Consider the following 18,717-nt stretch of genomic DNA (forward strand, 5'->3'; position numbering starts at 1 on the left):
ATAAAGAACAGTGAACAATAAGACTATTGACAGTTTTGAAACTTTTTATTATCTTCAGAGCATTTAAGAAACTTTAAAAAAAATGTTTCTTACTAACATTAAACTAAATGTACTCCAAAATCTAAAATAAGCAATTTGGTATTGGCAGAGGAAGGGGTTATGTATGTGTGTGTGTGTGTGTGTGTGTGTGTGAAGGTCTGACGGGGAGGCAGACCTTAGGAAGGAGATGGAGGAAGAGGGACTGGGACTAGAGGGAGAAAAGTAGAGAATGTGAGAGGAGAGACACCAACTGGTGTGAAGGACACACCAGGGCGGCCAAGGGCAGGGGCTGTCTGAGGAAAGGAAATGGCACCATCTCATCCCAGTGATGAGGGGCTTCAGGAGAGGGTCTTTCTGAGAACTTGTGTTAGGGAATTTGCATCAGCAGATGTCGAGAATGAGCCTTTAGTTTAGTCAGGAGACTAAAGGGAGAGGGGAGAGAAGGGAGGGCAACTGCCCAGGCTCAGCCTCATCCCTGTAGAAGGGGTAACTTAAGCTAAGCTTGAGGTTAGCTCATACTTGTAAAATTTTACTAGTATATACATATATTTGAAAAATATACAACAATATATAATATACTATTACATTATAATATATTATATATACTTGTTATATATATATATATATATATATATATATATATATATAATCAAAGGCAGAAGTCTTTCATTGTGCAGTATAGCTAGAAGGTTTAAAATGTAAATGACCAGTTGTTACAAAATGATGGGATTTTTTGTGAGGTCAAATGTTTTCCTTTACTCTGTAATAATAATTGGTATTTAAGTTAGCTCTTTGTAGGTTTAACTGACAAAATCTGATTTAATCCACTAAAGCCACATTAATATAATCAACCAGCTTTGGCTGGCGTAGCTCAGTGGATTGAGCACCGGCCTGTGAACCAAAGGATCACGGTTCAATTCCCAGTTGGGGCACATGCCTGGGTTGCAGGCCAGTTCCTGGGGGGACACAGGAGAGGCAACCACACATTGATGTTTCTCTCCCTCTCTCCTTCCCTTTCCCTCTAAAGATAAATAAATAAAATCTTAAAAATATATATATATATAATTAACCAATCATTCAATGAGTGGAGGTTGTGGGAAGGATTTTTTTTAAATGATGACAATAAGAAACAGGATTATATGGAACTCAAATCTCAAGTCGTAAGGGAAAAGTTTCATTTTCCATGTTTTCCAAATTATGTGTTTTGTAAATCTTCCTTCGTGTTCACGTTTGCAGGAACTCAACATTTACCACCTTGTATCATTTTTCAAGATCACAATCCAGAAAACATTCTGGACCAGGCCAGGAGCAGACCAGACCAAGTACATAACCAGAAACCTGTGGTGGGAAAGAGTCTCTGGCACTTTTCCACTTGGGAGGATGTTCACAAGGAGTCTTCGACTGGGTGGAATTCAACCCAACCCCGTGCTTTTGTCCCCAGTTTCTGCACCTCCTGCAGGAGCGGATCAGGGCGCATCCTAAAGGAGCAGGCACCGTAATCGCCTTACACAGGCCAAACAAACAAGAAATACCTTGGCGCTGTCGCTCTCCTCCAAGGCACTGTCTCCACACTTCCAGAGCTTTAGGCTTTACCTAGAGGTTTCATGTGCTTTGAATTCCATTTCTCCTGCCAACGAGGACCTGGCACGAGCATTTTCCTCTTTAAAAAACATTTTTTTAAAATGCCCGCCGCGGCAGTGGAGAGGGTTGGCCCCAGAGGAAAAAAAAGCTTATCATCATCACACAAAAATCTCTGCCCCTGCCCACTCCTGCCTACAACACTCCAGGGCTCGCGACTGTCAAACCCCTAGGTTTGACTAAGGCCAAAGACTACAAAAAACGGAATTCTGGGGGCAGGAAATGACGCCACGGCGCAAAGCACGCTGGGCGCAGGCGGGCTCCACTTGAGAACAGTTCCCTTCCCACAGCGTGGATGCTGAGCCCGAGGTGAGCTAGCGGTTGAAACTGACACTTTTCCGGTTTGTGAGGGTGAAACGTTAAGTACCACCCGGTTTGAGCACGGCCCGGGATACCACGCGGCTGCAGGACAAGCCAAGAACTCTGAGATCTAGAGCCGTAGCTGCTGCTGCTTGGTTTATACACCCGCCAAACAAACTAAGAGGACACAGCGACAAATCCGGGGACCCGGCCTCTTCCTGGAGGCAGAGCCATAGGGCCAGTGGGTGGGTATCTGAGTTTTCTTTTACAGTTTTTGGTGTGGCGTGAGCTGCTTGGCTCGCAGGAGAGCACAGTTTACGGGTTTGAGCAGACCCGAGTTCAAAGCCAGCGGGAAGGCGATCTGGAATGGGTTTGGGGTGGAATTGAGGTATATGAGTTACCGCAGGCAGGGCCCCGGGGCTACGCGCTGTCGGCCCCTCAGCTTCTGTGACTTCCAGGAGTGAGTAATAAATACCGGGTTAACTAATTTTCTGATATGGAACTTGAGGCAAATCACAGATGATTTTCTAGGATGGAGATTAGGGGTAAGACATTTGCTTGGGTGGAACACATATATTAACCCAAAGTGGTGGTGGTTTTAAATCTCGCCAGACGGCAGCCATGAATGAATGGATGAAGAAAGGTCCCTTAGAATGGCAAGATTACATTTACAAAGAAGTCCGAGTGACAGCAAGTGAGAAGGAGTATAAAGGATGGGTTTTAACCACAGACCCAGTCTCTGCCAAGTGAGTATGGGTCCTGCTTCCCAGAAATCACGACACCCTTTTGTGCTCCCTCTATGCTATATCCAAACTCAAAAGGCAGACAATGAAAAGCTACCGTAATTATTCCTGTATAAGAATTTTGTTGCCTTGGAATCTAACTGCTCTAACTATGGAGTACCTTATCGGACCAAACAAGTTTGTAGAAATGAGTAATTTCTTAATATATTTTATTGGAAAATTTCAAACACACAAATGTAAAGAGAATGGTATAGCAGACAGTATCTTACCCCTCCCACATGTTTTAAAGCCAATTGCAGGCATATAATTTTGTTCATAAATACTTAAATATATCTCTTGGTAGATAGAGTCTCTAATACATATAGGCACAATATTATAACACCTAACAAAAGAAATAAAAATTTTAATATTAGCTAAATCCTAGTGTGAGTTCAGATTTGCTTGATGGTCTCAAAAGTATCTTTTTATATTGGTTTATCAGTTTGATTGATATGTCTCTTAAGTATCTTACTCTGTAACTCTGCACTTTCTTTTTTTTTTTTTAGTTTTCCAACTCCTTTATTTGTTGAAGAAATGGAGTCGTTTGTCTGATAGAACTGAACACATTTTGATTAGAGTTTCCAAGGCAGGGACCTGGAAATCTCTTTAACGAAGCTATTCCAATGGTTAGAATTGAACACATTCTGGACTGAGCTTATCGCTTTATCATGATGTAGTTTAACATGTTTTTATCTTCTGTATTTCCTACAAACTGGTATTCATATCTAGAGGTTTGATTAGAATCAGATTTATTTTTGCAAGACTACTTTAAAGGTGATGATACGTGCATACATACACACACTTTTTATTTTGGAGTAGTTTTAGATTTCCAGAGCAAAGCAAGTATAGAGCATACCCACGTACCCAGCTTCCCTAATGTTAGCATCTTGTCAGAAGTAAACATTTATGTTAACTCAACTGTAATCATTTGTATTTTTACTGGTTTTTCCACTGATGACCTTTTTCTGTTAGGATCCCATGTTACATTTAACCATGTCTCCTTAGTCTCCTCCCATCTGTGACAGTTTTTCAGTCTTTCCTTGTTTTTTATGACTTGGATTCATTTGAAGAGTACCGGTGAGGTACTTTGTAGAATGTGTCTCAATTTGGGTTTGTGTGTTTTCTCATTAGTAGACTTGGGTCGGGGGAAGAGTACCACAGAAGTGATATTCCTTTCACATCATATCATATCATATATATTGTATTTTATTTAGAATTTTTGTGTTTGTGAGATTAGCCTGTGGTTTTATTTTTGAAATTAATTTATTTTTAAAAGTTATTTTTTAGAGAGAGGGGAAGGGAAGGAGAAAGAGGGAAACATCAATGTGTGGTTGCCTCTTGAGTGCCCCCCTACTGGGGACCTGGCCTGCCATCCAGGCATGCACCCTGACTGGGAATCGAACCAGGGACCCTTTGCTTTGTAGTCTGGCACTTAATCCACTGAGCCACACCAGCCAGGACGAAGGCATTCATAACTCTAAGTAATTTAGCTTTTGCTGCTTCCCACAATGATTAGCTTTAGGCTGGACAAAAAGTTTAAAGGTTTAGGACCCTCAATGAATGGTTGCTGAACCAGTGAAAACATCTGGTGGTAGAAGGATTAATTTTAAATAGGGACTAGCATTCCCTGTTATTCTAATGACCAGGTTGATGATGCCTCTCATTCCATTGCTTCTGCCATAGTTTTATGGGCCTTTAGGCTTTTCTTTTGCAAATCTGCTCTGAACTTACTTTTCCTCCAAAGTATCGTCCTCGTGAACTTCCTTGAAGATGGCAGCATGTCTGTGACTGGCATTATGGGACATGCTGTGCAAGCTGTTGAAACTGTGAATGAAGGGGACCATTGGGTAAGAGAGAAGCTGATGCATTTGTTCCTGTCTGGAGACTGCAAGGCATACAATCCTGAGGATCTGGAAATGAGAAAGAACAACCTAAAGAAATGGCTTGAGAAGAACCACATCCCTGTCACTGAACAGGGAGATTCATCAAGAACTCTCTGTGTGGCTGGGGTCCTGACTATAGACCCACCATATGGTCCAGAAAACTGCAGCAGTTCTAATGAGATTATTCTGTCCCGTGTTCAGGATCTTATTCAAGGATATGTTGCGGCTTCCCAGTGAGAGGCCAAGAACTGTGAATACACTGATCTGAGACTTTTTTTTCCCTTCATAAAATGTTTTGAATGTTAAGGTCATCATAATACAGGACTTTAAAGGCACATACATGTGGGTATGAGTTTTAATTTGTAGTTTTTGTGAAATCCAAGATGTGGATTGTGAGTGCTAAGTGAGCCGTGACAAGGATAACATCATGTGCAACAAAATAGCACAGGGGCATCAGAATTGGAAGTCTTTTGATGGGGCTCTACTTCATTTTTGTTAGGTTGGAAGCGTATTTATAATATGTATTAAGTCACTTGCACTGACTATGTATCTCTTTAAGTTTCTATTTTTATTTTTGGTGTAATGATGAAACTTGGTTGAAACTTGAAAGTTTTGGCTATTGTTAAATACCTCAACACATAAGCCTTAAAACTGTCAAAGCCTTTCAAGTGAGAACAGGCTGGTATCTTGGAGGGAAAACGTTCAATGGGATGAGTATTCTGCAGCTGAACCCAGCGCAGGTCCTTGGCCTGGTGGAGTACGCCCAGCTTCAGGCTGCTCTCCGCCCAGAGTCCGCATACCCCAGGTTAGGCTTCACGGAGTCGGGAGAGTACAGGAAGTGTGCTTCGCTGCACCTGACCCGTGGAAGCCAGTCAGGGTCAGGACGCATGTAGGGGTGTCTGGCCTCGAAAGGCACCTCAGCTTATTAGTTTGGGGTTTTTTTCAAGGGCATGTCTAGAATGCTGCAAGGTTAGGTTAGAACTCCGAGGTCCTAACTTGCTAGGACAAGGACCAACAAACTCTTGGCCCTTGTGACAAATCTGGCCTGTTGCCTCCATTTATTCAGTTTTATGGAAACACACAGACTAGTTTATGTTTTATATACAGCTGCTTCTGAGCCATTGGCAGAGTCGAGTATTGGGACAGAAACGATGTGGCTTACCTATTTTGTAAGGACCCTTCACAGGGTCCTTCCCTCACAACTTGAAAGTTCCACGATCCTCTGAGTGAAATTCAGCACATAGCCTTTTTCCTTGTGATCCTGGAATGTCTTTGCAAAGCAAATAGGGGAAGGGGAATTAAATTTGGCATGGGAACAATGCTGACAAAACAAGGACTGGAGTAAACCATCTAGGAAATCATTCACAGTGTCATTCAGCCTTGGCCCTTGGCCCAGGGACAGGTGTGTGGGTGTCAGTAGATTTATTTGCTGCCTGACTTAATGAGCTGGGGACAGAGGCTGTTTCTTGGCGACTGAGTCTTCTGATTGTTGAAACAATTTGCCCTGCTGCTGAAGACGGTAAGTGATCCGGCTGGGCCCGGGAAACCTACCTGCTCAGGGAGTTGCCCCAGCCCCTGGGGCTACGATTCTTTCCCAGGGGTCTAACTCAGCTGTTTTCAGATGCGTCCTCTGGATCCAGAGGCCAAGGAGATTCCACCCCAAAGTTGGCTCTGCTCCCAGCCAGCTGGAGGCAGTAGCCAGGGCAGTCTCTGAACACGCTGGGTATCCAGAACACTTCAAAACGAAGGTGGTTAGGGTTTTCACTGAGTACTTTTTGCTTCCCTTGGAGCAAAGTTTCCAACATTTGCACCAATTTCTTGCTATGGCATTGTTCACCTGATTTCCTAAATGTCTTCACCTTTTCCTAAAAAAGTTATTGCTGAAATAGGTTTTTTTTCCATGAATTGTTTTTTAAAAAAATTGTTAGTGAGAAATTCAAAACATTCACAATCATTGTATTTGATGAGAACTGGTGAAACTTTCATGATGCCTTGAAGCAGATTCTAGAATGCTAGACAGAGGTAAGGGTTACTATAATTCACGCTTACATTTTGGGAGAAATCAGAGCAATGAAGGACTATAATTACATATACTCAGTTGCTTCTACTGTCAAATACAAGAGTGTTTTTTTGAACCACTTTATTGAGATACAGTTAACATAAATGGCTGTACATATTAAATGTATACAACTTTGTAGGTTGGAGAAACCACCATTGTTTGCCATAAGCATACCCATCACCTCCGTAAGTTTTCTCCTGCCTTTATTACACAATTGGGTTTCACTGTTGAAATAAAATTGAAGGATTTTTCTTTTATTAAACATTATTCTAGTACCCACACATGCTTTATATTTTGTATGTATTTTTTTAAAATTTTAAAAGTTTTGTTTATTTTTAGAGAGGGGAAGGGAGAAACTTCAGTGTGTGGTTGCCTCTTGTGTGCTCTACTGGAGACCTGGCCGGAATCCGCCCTGACTGGGAATAGAACTGGCGACCCTTAGGTTTGCAGACCAGCACTTAATCCACTAAGCCACACCAGCCAGGGCCATATTTTGTAAATTACTTTCTAATCCTTTAAAAGATTTTACATAATTATAATCAATGTTTTCAGTTTTTTTGTTTTCATAATATGTAAGACAATATTTTATAGTTTATAAACCATGCTTATTTACATATTCCTCTAAATTTTGACATGTTGACCTTTTTTGCTATCATAGATTATGTTGCAAAGTATATCTTCATGAATGCGTCTTCATTGCTTTATCAAAGACTATTTTCAGTGCCTAGAAATGAAGTACTATCAGAGTAAGAACACATGTAAGTTTTTCCTTATATTTTTAAATGGTTTGTACTGCTTTCATTGACAAGAACAATAAGTACATAATAAAAATTTCATCAGACAACTAGAGTATTAACAATTTTAATTTTTTTCCATCTTGAATTAATATTTTATTTATTTTTATTTAACTCTTGTTCAAGTACAGTTTTCTTTCTTGTATTCCCAGCCATGCCCCCCCTCAGTGCTCCCCACCTCCCTCCCATCTCTGCCCCCCACCTTAGTTATTGTCCCTGTGTCCTTTATACTTGTTCATGTGAGTCCTTCCCCTTTTCCCCTGTGTTTCTCTCCCCTCTGGACCCTGTTAACAATTTTAATTTTTGCTACTCAACATGAAATGGTGTTTTAAAGTTGTTTTAATTTGTATTTCTTTGTTAGCATTTCTCCATGTGCTTCTTTATTTCCAGTATGGGAAATGTTTGATTCATATCTTCATTTTAAAAAATAGTAATTTTTGCCCTGGCTGGTATAGCTCAGTGGATTCAGTGCTAGTCTGTGAACCAAACAGTCACTGGTTCAATTCCCAGTCAGGGCACATGCCTGGATTGCTGGGCCAGCTGTGTGAGAGGCCACCATACATTGATGTTTCTCTCCCTTTCTCCCTCCCTTAGCTAAAAATAAAATATTTAAATAACTTTAAAGAAGTTATTTCCCCTATATTCTCATGTTTATTATCTAATTTTTACTCAATGGATACGTTAATAAACACTGAAATTATAACATACATATACTGCATTTATTTTGACATGTAAATTAGAGTATTTGCAAGAACACAACAAAGAATTCCCATGTATCTTTTCCCCAGCAGATGTTAACATTGTACCACATTTGCATTTTCTGTGTTTGTGTATGAGTGTGTTCATTTTTTCCTGAACTGTCTGAGAGAAAATCATGGACACAATGAAAACAATGAGTTCATTTTCCTAAACGACTGCAGGACAATCACTGAAATCAGGAATTAACACTGATACAGTACGTGTTTTAATACAGATCTTACCAGATTTCACTGATTATTTCAGTGTCCTTTATAGCAAAAAAAACCCCTTTTTTTCGTGGCCCACATATTGTATCCAGTTGTCATATCCCTTTAATCTGGAATAGTTTCTCAGTCTTTGACTCATGACGAGGACATTCTTGAATACAGGCCAGTTATTCTGGGGAATAACCCTCAATTTGGAATTTTTTTTTACGATTCAATTCAGTATGCACTGGAACACCCTGGAAGTGATGGTATGTTCTTAGTACATCGTATCAGGAGGCACGTGATGTTAATTTGTCCCATTTCTGGTGATGTTAACTGTGATCACTTGGTTAAGGTGGCCTCTGTTAGATTTCCCCAATGTGAAGTTACTAGTTTTTCTTTTACCTTTTTTAAAAAAGATTCTTATTTATTTTTAGAGAGAGGGGAAGGGGAGGAGAAAGAGGGAGAGGAACAACTGTGTGGTTGCCTCCCACACGGTACCTACTGGGGACCTGGCCTACAACCAAGGGGAATTGAACTGATGACCCCTTGGTTTGCTGCTCAAACCCAATCCACTGAGCCACACCAGACAGGGCTCCTTTATCTTTATTTTTTATGTTCAAGTACAGTTGTCTCCACTTTACCCCCATCACTCCCCCCCAACCCCACTCTCGATCCTACCCCCTTAGGCTTTGTCCATGTGTCCTTTATATATGTTCCTTGACAAGCCTTCCCTGGTTTCCCCCATTATCCCTCTCCCCTCTGTTTACTGTCAGTATGTTCTTTATTTCAATGTCTCTGGTTATATTTTGCTTGCTTGTTCTGTTGATTAGGTTCCACTTACAGGTGAGATCATATGGTATTTGTCTTTCACTGCCTGGCTTACTTCACTTAGTGTAACACTCTCCAGATCCATCCATGCTGTTGCAAAGGTAGTTCTTTTTTCCTGCTGTGTAGTATTCCATTGTGAACTGTACCAGACTTTTGATCCACTCATTTACTGATGGGCACTTAGGTCACATCCATCACTTGGCTGTTGTAAATTGTGCTGCTATGAACACTGGGGTGCAGAAATCTTTCGAATTGGTGTTTCAGGGTTCTTGGGGTATAATCCCAGCACTGGAATTGCTGGGTCAAAAGGCAGTTACATTTTTAGTTTTCTGAGGAAATTCCGAACTGTTTTCCACAGTGGCTGCACTAGTCTGCATTCCCACCAACAGTGTACTGGGGTTCCCTTTTCTCCACCTCGCCAGCACCTGTTTGTTGATTTGGTTATGATGGCCATTCTGACCCATGAAGTGGTACCTCATTGTGGTTTTAATTTGCATCTCTCTGAAGGCTAGTGATGCTGAGCATCCTTTCATGTCAGTTTTTGTAATTAAAGGTATCTTCATATATATTTTTAAAAAGCCTTTATTGAGGTATTACTCACATACCATAAAATTCATCCACTTTTAAGTGTATAACTCAGTGATTTTTGGTAAATTTAGAGTTATGCAGCCATCATCACAATCAATTTCTTAAAAACATTCCCATCATTTTATAACATCCCTTATCCTGTTTGTAGCCAATTCCCATTCCCATCCTCAGTCCCAGGTAACCACTCATCTCCTTTTTGTATCTATAGATTTGATTTTTCTGTACACTTCATATAAATGGAATCATACATGTATAATCTTTGTATGTGGCTTCTTTCACTTAAGTTCACTCGTGTAGCATGTACCAGTGGTCCCTTTTCACTCTTGATAATATTCCATTGTGAATATACTATATTTTACTTATTCATTCACTAGTTGATGGATATTGGGTTCCATTTTCTTCTATTATGAAAAATGCTGCTGTGAACATTTGTGACAAATCTTTTGTGGACATATATTTTCATTTCCCTTGGGTGAAAAACCTAGGAGTGGAATTGCTAGGTCATATGATGAATTTGCTTAATTTTTTAAGCAACTACCAAACTGGTTTCCAGTGTGGCTACACCATTTTATATACCATCGAGGTATGGGGGTTTCAATTTCTCTGCATCCTCACCAGCACTTACTATTGTGTGTGCTTCCAGTGCTTATGAGGTAGTAGTATCCCGTCGTCGTTTTCATGTGCATTTCCATAAGGACTAATAATATTGAGCACCTTTCCACGTGCTTGTTAAGCCATCTGTATATCCTCTTTGCTGAGATGTTCACTCAAAGAATTTGCCTATTTAAAAAATGAGCTGAGTTGTGAGAGTTTATACGTTTTAGATGCAAGTGCTTTATCAGATATGATTTGCAGATATTTTCTCCCAGTCTGTTGTTCGTATTTTTTAAGTTGTTTTTGAACTGCGTAAGTTTAAAAGAGTGTTTAAAAATTGATTAATTACACTTTACCAAAAACTTTTTTTATAGATCATGATTTTGGTGTCATAGCTGAGAATTCACTGCCTAACCCAAGGTCACAATGACTTTGTTTTCATTTAAAAATTTTAATTAAATCTTAAACTTAGGTATATGTTCCATTGAGTTAATTTTTGTGTACGGTGTGAGGCAAGGGTCTAAATTTATCTTTTTGCACAAGGATATTTTACTACTATTTGCTGAAAAGACTTTCTTCATTGAACTGTCTTGGCACTTTTGTTGAAGATCAGTTGATCATACATTTTAAGTGTTTATTTCTGGACTAACAGTTGTGTTTCATTGCCCTATATGTGTTGGTAACACATTGTATTAATGACTATAGTTTTGCAGTAAAATTTTCTGTGTATACATGTAAGTCTACCAACTTTGATCTTTTAAAAGACTGCTCGACTATTCTGGCTCCAGTGCCGCCCCACCTAAGTTTTGGAAGAGGCTGTCAATTTCTGGAAAAACCACTGCCAGTGGGGTTTTTGATGGATTGTGTTGAATCTGTGGATCAACTGAAGGAGAGTGATCATCTTAATATTGAGTCCTTCATTCTATGAACTAGAATGTCTCTTCATTTATTTACCTTTAATCTTCTTAAAACAATGTTTTGTAGTTTTTAGTGTACAAGTCTTATATTCCTTTTGTTAAATTTATTCCAAGGCATTTTTTATACTATCCTATATGGAATTGTTTTCTCCATTGTATTTTAAGCTTTCATTTAATGATTTATTTATGATTAAATAAAAAAATAAAGGGAACGGAGGGAAACATTGATGCACGAGAGAAACATCAATCAGTCACCTCCTGCCGGCCCCCAACCTGGGACGTGGCCTGCAGCCCAGGCACGTGCCCCAACTGGGAATTGAACTGGTGACCTTTTTGTTTGCAGAACAACATCCAACCTACTGAGCCACTAGTCAGGGCTCTTAATTTCATTATTGATTGCTAACATATAGAAATAGTTAATTTTTGTATAGTGATCTTGTTTCCCACAGACTTGCTGAACTGATTCATTTTTATAAACATACTTTTGACTTCCTGTTCCTTATTAACATCACCCAAATACATTTTGAAGAGGGAGTGGGTATTCCTTATAGCTTTTTCTTTGGTAGTAAATGTCTGCAGGAGTTTCTCACAAGACTTAGAGAAGCACACCTAATTACTGAGTAAGATAAGAGTGTTAAAAAGCAGAATTAAGGGAAACAAAGGAAAAAAACAAATGGGATTACTTTGAATTAAAATGCTTTTGCACAGCCAAAGAAACCATTAGCAAAATGAAAAGGGAACCTAAACTCTTTTCCAGTGATATATTGGACAAGGGTTTGACCTCCAAAATATATAAAGAATTCATAGGACTCAACACCAGGAAGACAAACAGTCCAGTTAAAAAATGGATAAAGGACCTGAATAGACACTTCTCCAAGGAGATGGCCCACAGAAATGAAAAAATTCTCAACATCACTAGCCCTCAGAGAGATGCAAACTAAAATCACAAGATAATCACCTCACACCTGTCAGAATGGCCATCATTATAAATCAATAAACAAGTGTTGGCGAGGATGTGGAGAAAATAGAACTCCAGTACACCACTGGTGGGAATACAGACTGGTACAACTACTGTGGAAAGCGATACATGGTTTCCTCAAAAAATTAAAGATGTAACTACCTTTTAACCCTGTGATTCCTCTTCTGGAATCCCCAAAAATCAATCCAAAAGAACTTATGCATCCCTATGTTCACAGCAGCATTTTTTACAATAGCCAAGTGCTGGAAACAGCCTAAGGGCCCAACAGTAGATGAGTGGATAACAAAGCTATGGTAAAGCCCTGGCTGGTGTGGCTTAGTGGCTTGGGCACCAGCCTGATATTGGAATGGTCACCAGTTTTGATTCCTGGTTGGGGCACATGCTTGGGTTGTGGGCCAGGTCCCCATATGGGGGCATGGGAGAGGCAACAGATCACACATTGATGTTTCTCTCCCTTATTCTGTCTAAAATAAATAAAAATAAACTGCTCCTGCTTTTCAAAAAGCATTTTTAAAAAGCTATGGGACTTTTACACAATGGAATTCTAGGCAGCAGTAAAAAAGAAAATAAAAGGAATTCTTACCTTTTGTGACAGCATGAATGGAACTGGAGACTATTATGCTAAGTGAAATAAGCCAGATGGTGAAACACATACCATATGAGGCTTAGTGGCTTGAGCACCAGCCTGGAATCTAATGAACAAAATAAACTAACAAGCAAACAATCTGAGGCAGAAACACAGAACAGACTGACAGCTGTCAGAGGGAAGGGGGACAGTTGAGACTGCTTGAAAGAAGGTGAAGGGATTGAACAAAGAACATACATGCATGACCCACAGATATGATCAATGGTGTGGGAACTGACTGTGGGAATGTGGGACTTGGCTGAGAAAAGGGGAACACGGGAAAAATTAGGACAACTGTAATAACAATAAAATGAATTTTTTTTTAAATTTAAAAAAGCAGAATTAAGAGACTTGATCAAAGCCATTAGTACTTTTAATTTCAATATATAGTTATCCAGTTTCTTTAGAACCTTTGGAGGCTCTTGCAGGGGGTATATCATGTTCCTGAATTTATTAAGTAGACTTTTCTATTATCCTGTTTTTCCTGGGTCCTTGCTTATCTTTGTATCCTCCTGAATTCCTAGGGTGACTGGCACATAGGACCTGTTTAAAGTAAGTTGATTATATTGAAATTATTAGCATAAATGTGGGAGGAATTTCTGCAGCCACAATATGGGTCTCAAACTAGACCTGTAGCACACACTAGTTAGTTATAAGCTGGACACTCAGCCCCTTGTTACTGATCAGACTGCATGCTTCAATTCATCCAATCTCAGCCAGGCGTATTGTAGAAAAGGACAGTATGAAGATTTATGGGCTAGAAATAATGGGGGCAGCTGGAATTTAAACGGGACAGTGCACAGGTGAGTTTCAGAGACAGAAGGTGGCGTTAACAGAGACGCCTACAATTAGACTGTTCTGTGCTGGGTCTGCAATCAGTGGATTAGTGTCCTCCTCAAATGAGATAGTCCCTTGCTGCCCACTGTATAGCATGGCCCTGATTTGTAAAGACATCTGTCTTCTGAAGAACATAACACGTCTTTGACATTCAACCTGGTAATCTTACTAATAATGAAGTTGCAGTTCCTGATAAGGCTTCGTGTGAAATTTAAATGTTTTACAGCCATCCTCCCATCCACTCCCTTTTTAGCCCTGTTTGTGTTTTAGTATATTGGCCAAAGTCTACTAGGTTGGACTCTGTTACCATAACACAAAGGTAAGGTAAGGGTGTGTGTCTCTGTGTGTGCATTTTAAACATTTAATGTGGGCCCAAGTGTGAGAACTTGAGTTTTGAAGTGGAAAGTGTTAGCGCTATTAGTGTCAAATACAAGTCATATATTTGAAAGGCATGTTCTAATTTATTTTCACAATCTAAAAATGCGATTTTTTAAAAACTAGAATTTTTTAAAAACTTAAAATAAAAAGATGTTATTTATTTTTAGAGAGGGAGAAATAAAGGGAGAGAAACATTGACTGGTTTCCTCCTGCACGCCCCCAACTGGGGACCTGACCTGCAACCCAGGCATGTACCCTGACTAAGAATTGAACCTGTGACCTTTTAGTTCCTAGGCTGACACTCAATCCACTGAGCCACACCAGCCAGGGCTCAAAATAAGTGTTTTAAAAAACAAAACTTAGTGGTAGGACATATTTTAAAGTAAAGATATCCCTACCTATCTGTGCATGGCTTTTCCCATGTGTATATATAATTTTCTCAAATTTGTAATTTCTCTATAATTTATAGAGAGAAATATACAAATTTACAATTTGTAATTGTAAATATACAATTACAAATATACAAATTTATATATTTGTAATTTCTCTAATTTCTATATTTGTATATAGAATTTTCTCAAATTCTTAAGTACTCATATTTTGATAACAATGTATTTATAAGGTCTTATTCCTATGGTACATGTTTATTAAAATTTAGATATATGTATATATAATATATACACATGTGTAATATATATGTATATATTATATATATATTTTTAAAATAGCTTGGTTTTTTTAAAAATTGAGTTTAGAGGGCAGGGAAAGGAGAGAGGGAGAAACATCAGTGGTTGCCTCTTACATGTGCCCTGACGGGGACTGAACCCCCAACCCAGGCATGTGCACCGACTGGGAATTAAACTGGTGACCTTTCACTTTTGTGGGATGATGCCCAACCAACTGAATCACACAGGCTAGGGCTATGATAACCTTAGGGACATTTTTAAACCACTGGCTAGAAAGAAAGGGGAATATTTACTATATGCCTACAAACCCACAGGCTGTGTGCTTTGAAACATTATTTAAACCACTCAGGTAACAGAATGGGAGGGTGAAGACCAAAGTTCAGAACTTGTCAGGGAGTCTGAGTTGTAATATTCAGATATGAACTCAAGGGGGAAGAAGACAAAGCTAATGCTTTGTTAACTGACGACCACCACTCTAAGAATGTTTAGCTCTTCCAATTCTCTGAGAACTTCTCGATTAGAAATAGTACAAATAGTACAAATAGTACTGCAGACTAATTTTGTAGCAAGTACTTTATTAATACTGTTCTCTAACTAGAATCCAGTAAAAGTAAAACAAATACTTAAGAAAACATTTACAGAGATCTCCATAAAATTACCATTAAATGCTGACCATCTTGTTGGGGCTTAGAAATCCAGTTTCACATCGAAGTTATCTAGTACATTTTGATCTTTAATCACAAAGGAGTAACCTTATTTCATATGCCACAACTTTAATAGTTTTGGGGGTGAGGACCTTATTCTGTGCCCTCAGTCAAGGCTTCAACCTTTCTGCCATCCTGGACCATGTGTAAAATGACAGGATTTGTGCGTTTGTGTGGGGCTGCGAGCAACCCGCCCAAGCACAGCTTCCCTGAGGGGAGCAATTTCTCAGCACTGAGTGGGAGGTTTCATTGTTGACTGACACCCAGCTGCGCGGCCTGGGGCACAACTGTGTTCAAAGTCTCCTCGGCTCTAGCTGGGGCAGCATGAGCTCCATGATAGCACCGAGAGTCAAGACCGGCTTTAAAAAACTTTTTTAGAGGGTTGGGCAGTCTTCTCTTTCATTTCTCTTTAATGTCCCAGCCTAGTCACCTCTGTAACATGAACCTTGTTTCAACAGCAAGTCAGGACTTGGATACTGTACATGCTCTGCATATGTATGTTTTTTAAATTAAACTGATACAAATTAATGCCTTGAAACAAACACTTAAGAGTCTAAGCTCCAACTGCACTGAAGCTTGATGCACTTGATAAAGATCATTCTGGACAGTCTAAGAGGTTTCCTGGAACCTTAACTGAAATAGTATCCTAAAAAGTGAACACCCTTCACTGAGGTGGTGTTTCCTGATGAGTTTGAATTCTGTCTGTGGTATGAAACCTGTAGTGACCGTCTGTCTGCCTAAGGGCTTGGCAAACACAAGAATATTTTTTCCACTCAGTTCTTTGGGATTCTTCCTGGCCACACTGATAGATGTCCAGGGAAAATGTAAATGTACGCCTATTTTTCCAAAACGCTAGGGCCCCGTTAACTGAAGTGGTGGCCGAAAATAAGCCCCCCCATGAAGGTATCTCTGTGGCTGCAGATCTGACACTACCTACCGTGGCCGCCTTCCCCGCCTCCACCGCGCCACCTCTGTGCCAAGACCCCGCTCCAAGTCACTCCTCTTTGGGGAGTGTGCAATGTGGCCAGTAGCCCCAGGGGAGGGCCCAGGAGAGAGTAAAGATTTCTAAATGGGAAACCTAAAGGAGAATAAAGACGGTTCCACTTGTAAGAATCAGAGTGTTATGGATAAGACCAGCTCCCATTTCAATAATAAACAAGAGCTCATTAAGTTTGTTTTTTAAGGCTTACCTTGAATGAGTAAAAATAAAAATCCCTCACAAATCAAGTTTACTCTGTAGCCAATAGCCTAAAATGAAATTTTAATTTTCTGGCTCACATGATTTTTTCTTCTCTGTCCTGACTTCTCTCAGTCGAGCCTGTATGACAGAAAAAACAATCAGCGTTTCTCCTCGTGCCTCCATCTCACTTCAGTAAAGAGCAGGAGAAAAATAATACACGGATTAAAGCAGAATTGGATTACACATTCACTTTTGTGTTACCAGGCGTATTTCATTCATTCTGGGGCAGTCACAGGGAAACAGGCAAGTTCCTCCTTAGACTGTCTCACCACGACACTCCGAATTGTGCTGGGAGTGCCCAGTGCTTTGTTACAAACTCCCGGTCTAGTCCGGGCATTTCCCTAAGGGGCTGGGGTGCTCAGCTGTGCGGGCCCAGCATGTAGCTTTGCTTTGAGGTAGCAGTGCTGCCGTTACTCCCCGGTGAACACGGAGCAGCGAGCAGCGAGCACTCTCCTAAGACTGGTCTTTATTGTGTGGTGACGAGTTTCACAATCGTGCTGATGATCCGGGATCCTCGAGGACATGTGCACAGATCGATGCTCGGGTTTTTAATCTTATCCTGGAGGAGCTGGTCAAGTTCGCAGCGCAGTTCCTTCACTAATTCCGCCACCTAAGATGAAAGTTGCAATGTAAGCGGTGCTTGGGCCAACAGAGGAGGGAGGCTGTTAAAGGACATGCCCTCTGGGTATCATTCTAGACTTCTGGAGTTAATTTTAACTTCGTTAGTGGGGGTGGGTGGGTGGTGGAAACAAAACATACTTTCATTCTGAAAGTGCTTCTAAAATTTCTTGATGGGACAAGAACATGCACTCAGTGTCAGCTCTGGAATGTACTAAATGAGGTCTAATACAAAAGGTCTCCGTTATCACATCTCATTTAAAGAAAAGATTAAAGCGGGAAGAATGGCTTTTATGTAGTGTCCTCCACATTAAAGTGTGGTCAGCTTTTATAATTTGCTCCAAAGAAGAAAGTAGGGAAATCGGTTGTGCAGTTTGGACCCTGATCTACAGCCCACAGGCTCAGGGCTCAGGTAATCTCGGCCTTAGGTCCATGACATTCCTTTGGCCACGAGAATTGACTGAGGAAGAGGAGGTCTGATGGAGCTTCGGTAAAGGTTTGGTCTCCCCTTCCAAACGCCACGCTGCACGGAAGGCGGGCCAGGTGCTACTGCAGCCATCTTGCTACCACCAGGTCATCGAGCTGCTCGATGAAGTCAGCCCAGCCTCCTGTTCTTGCCCTGCACTGCCCAGCGTGGCAGCCACTGGTTGCACGCGGCTCATCTAATGACCACAGGAACTGTGGCTGGTCCAAGGTGAGAAGCGCTGGGAGGGTAAAATACATGCCAGGTTTTGAAGAGTTAGTGTGAAAAAAGAATAGGGAAAATCTCAATAAATTTTTATATTGATTATGTGTTGAAATTAAAGCCTCTTAGATGTATTAGGTTAAATAATATATATTAAGATTAATTTTACCTCTTTTTACTTTTCTCAATGTGGCTAACAGAAAAATTAAAATTACATAGTGGCTCACATATTTCTATTAAACTATGCAGCTTTAGTCTTTACAGTTAAATACATCAGTAAGTTCCCCTTAATGTTTGAGCGGGTGTTTCTGCTTCTTGAAACATAAGATTTCTAACAGGTGCAACTGTTAAACTGAATTTTTATTTCTTACACATATACTCCCCCTTAAATGTTTTCTACAGACTCTATGTAGAGCATGATTGAGCAACCTAAGAATAAAAGAATTCTGATCCATTATCTTTCTGTGTTGTTGTTAATGGTAGTGATAGAATCAGGGTGTTTTTTATTTATTTTTGCTCATCTGTATTTTCTGATTTTTCTTTGGTGAATACATTATTTGCATAACATTTGGGAAGATTCTACACCTCCCTCATGG

At 40.1% G+C, this 18,717-nt stretch overlaps 2 protein-coding genes across 7 annotated transcripts in view; one reads left to right on the plus strand and one right to left on the minus strand.

Annotated features, from left to right (window-relative positions):
* Positions 1-1,932: 1,932 nt before the first annotated feature.
* GEMIN6 (gem nuclear organelle associated protein 6) lies at positions 1,933-7,013 on the plus strand. Of its 2 annotated transcripts, none has more exons than XM_037066890.1 (3): positions 1,933-2,222; positions 2,590-2,723; positions 4,504-7,013. In XM_037066890.1, exons 2-3 carry the CDS (start codon positions 2,599-2,601, stop codon positions 4,877-4,879), a joined length of 501 nt encoding a protein of 166 aa, XP_036922785.1. In that variant the 5' UTR covers positions 1,933-2,222; positions 2,590-2,598; the 3' UTR covers positions 4,880-7,013. The 2 variants fall into 2 exon arrangements, with proteins under 2 accessions (XP_036922785.1, XP_036922786.1); XM_037066891.1 differs by lacking the exon at positions 1,933-2,222 and adding an exon at positions 2,286-2,365.
* An 8,416-nt stretch (positions 7,014-15,429) lies between these two features.
* The window catches only part of DHX57 (DExH-box helicase 57), a 55,769-nt gene continuing 52,481 nt past the window's right edge, over positions 15,430-18,717 (minus strand). For all 5 annotated transcript variants that reach the window (XM_037066886.1, XM_037066885.1, XM_037066888.1 and 2 more), the window contains exon 24: positions 15,430-17,428. In XM_037066886.1, coding sequence (XP_036922781.1) covers positions 17,285-17,428 — 144 coding nt within the window. In that variant the 3' untranslated portion in view covers positions 15,430-17,284. The remainder of the gene's footprint in view (positions 17,429-18,717) is intronic.

This window comes from Sturnira hondurensis, unplaced genomic scaffold, assembly GCF_014824575.4.
Source record: "Sturnira hondurensis isolate 20B ecotype Veracruz unplaced genomic scaffold, ASM1482457v3 Scaffold0016663, whole genome shotgun sequence".
In the NCBI taxonomy this organism is placed as follows: Eukaryota; Metazoa; Chordata; class Mammalia; order Chiroptera; family Phyllostomidae; genus Sturnira; species Sturnira hondurensis.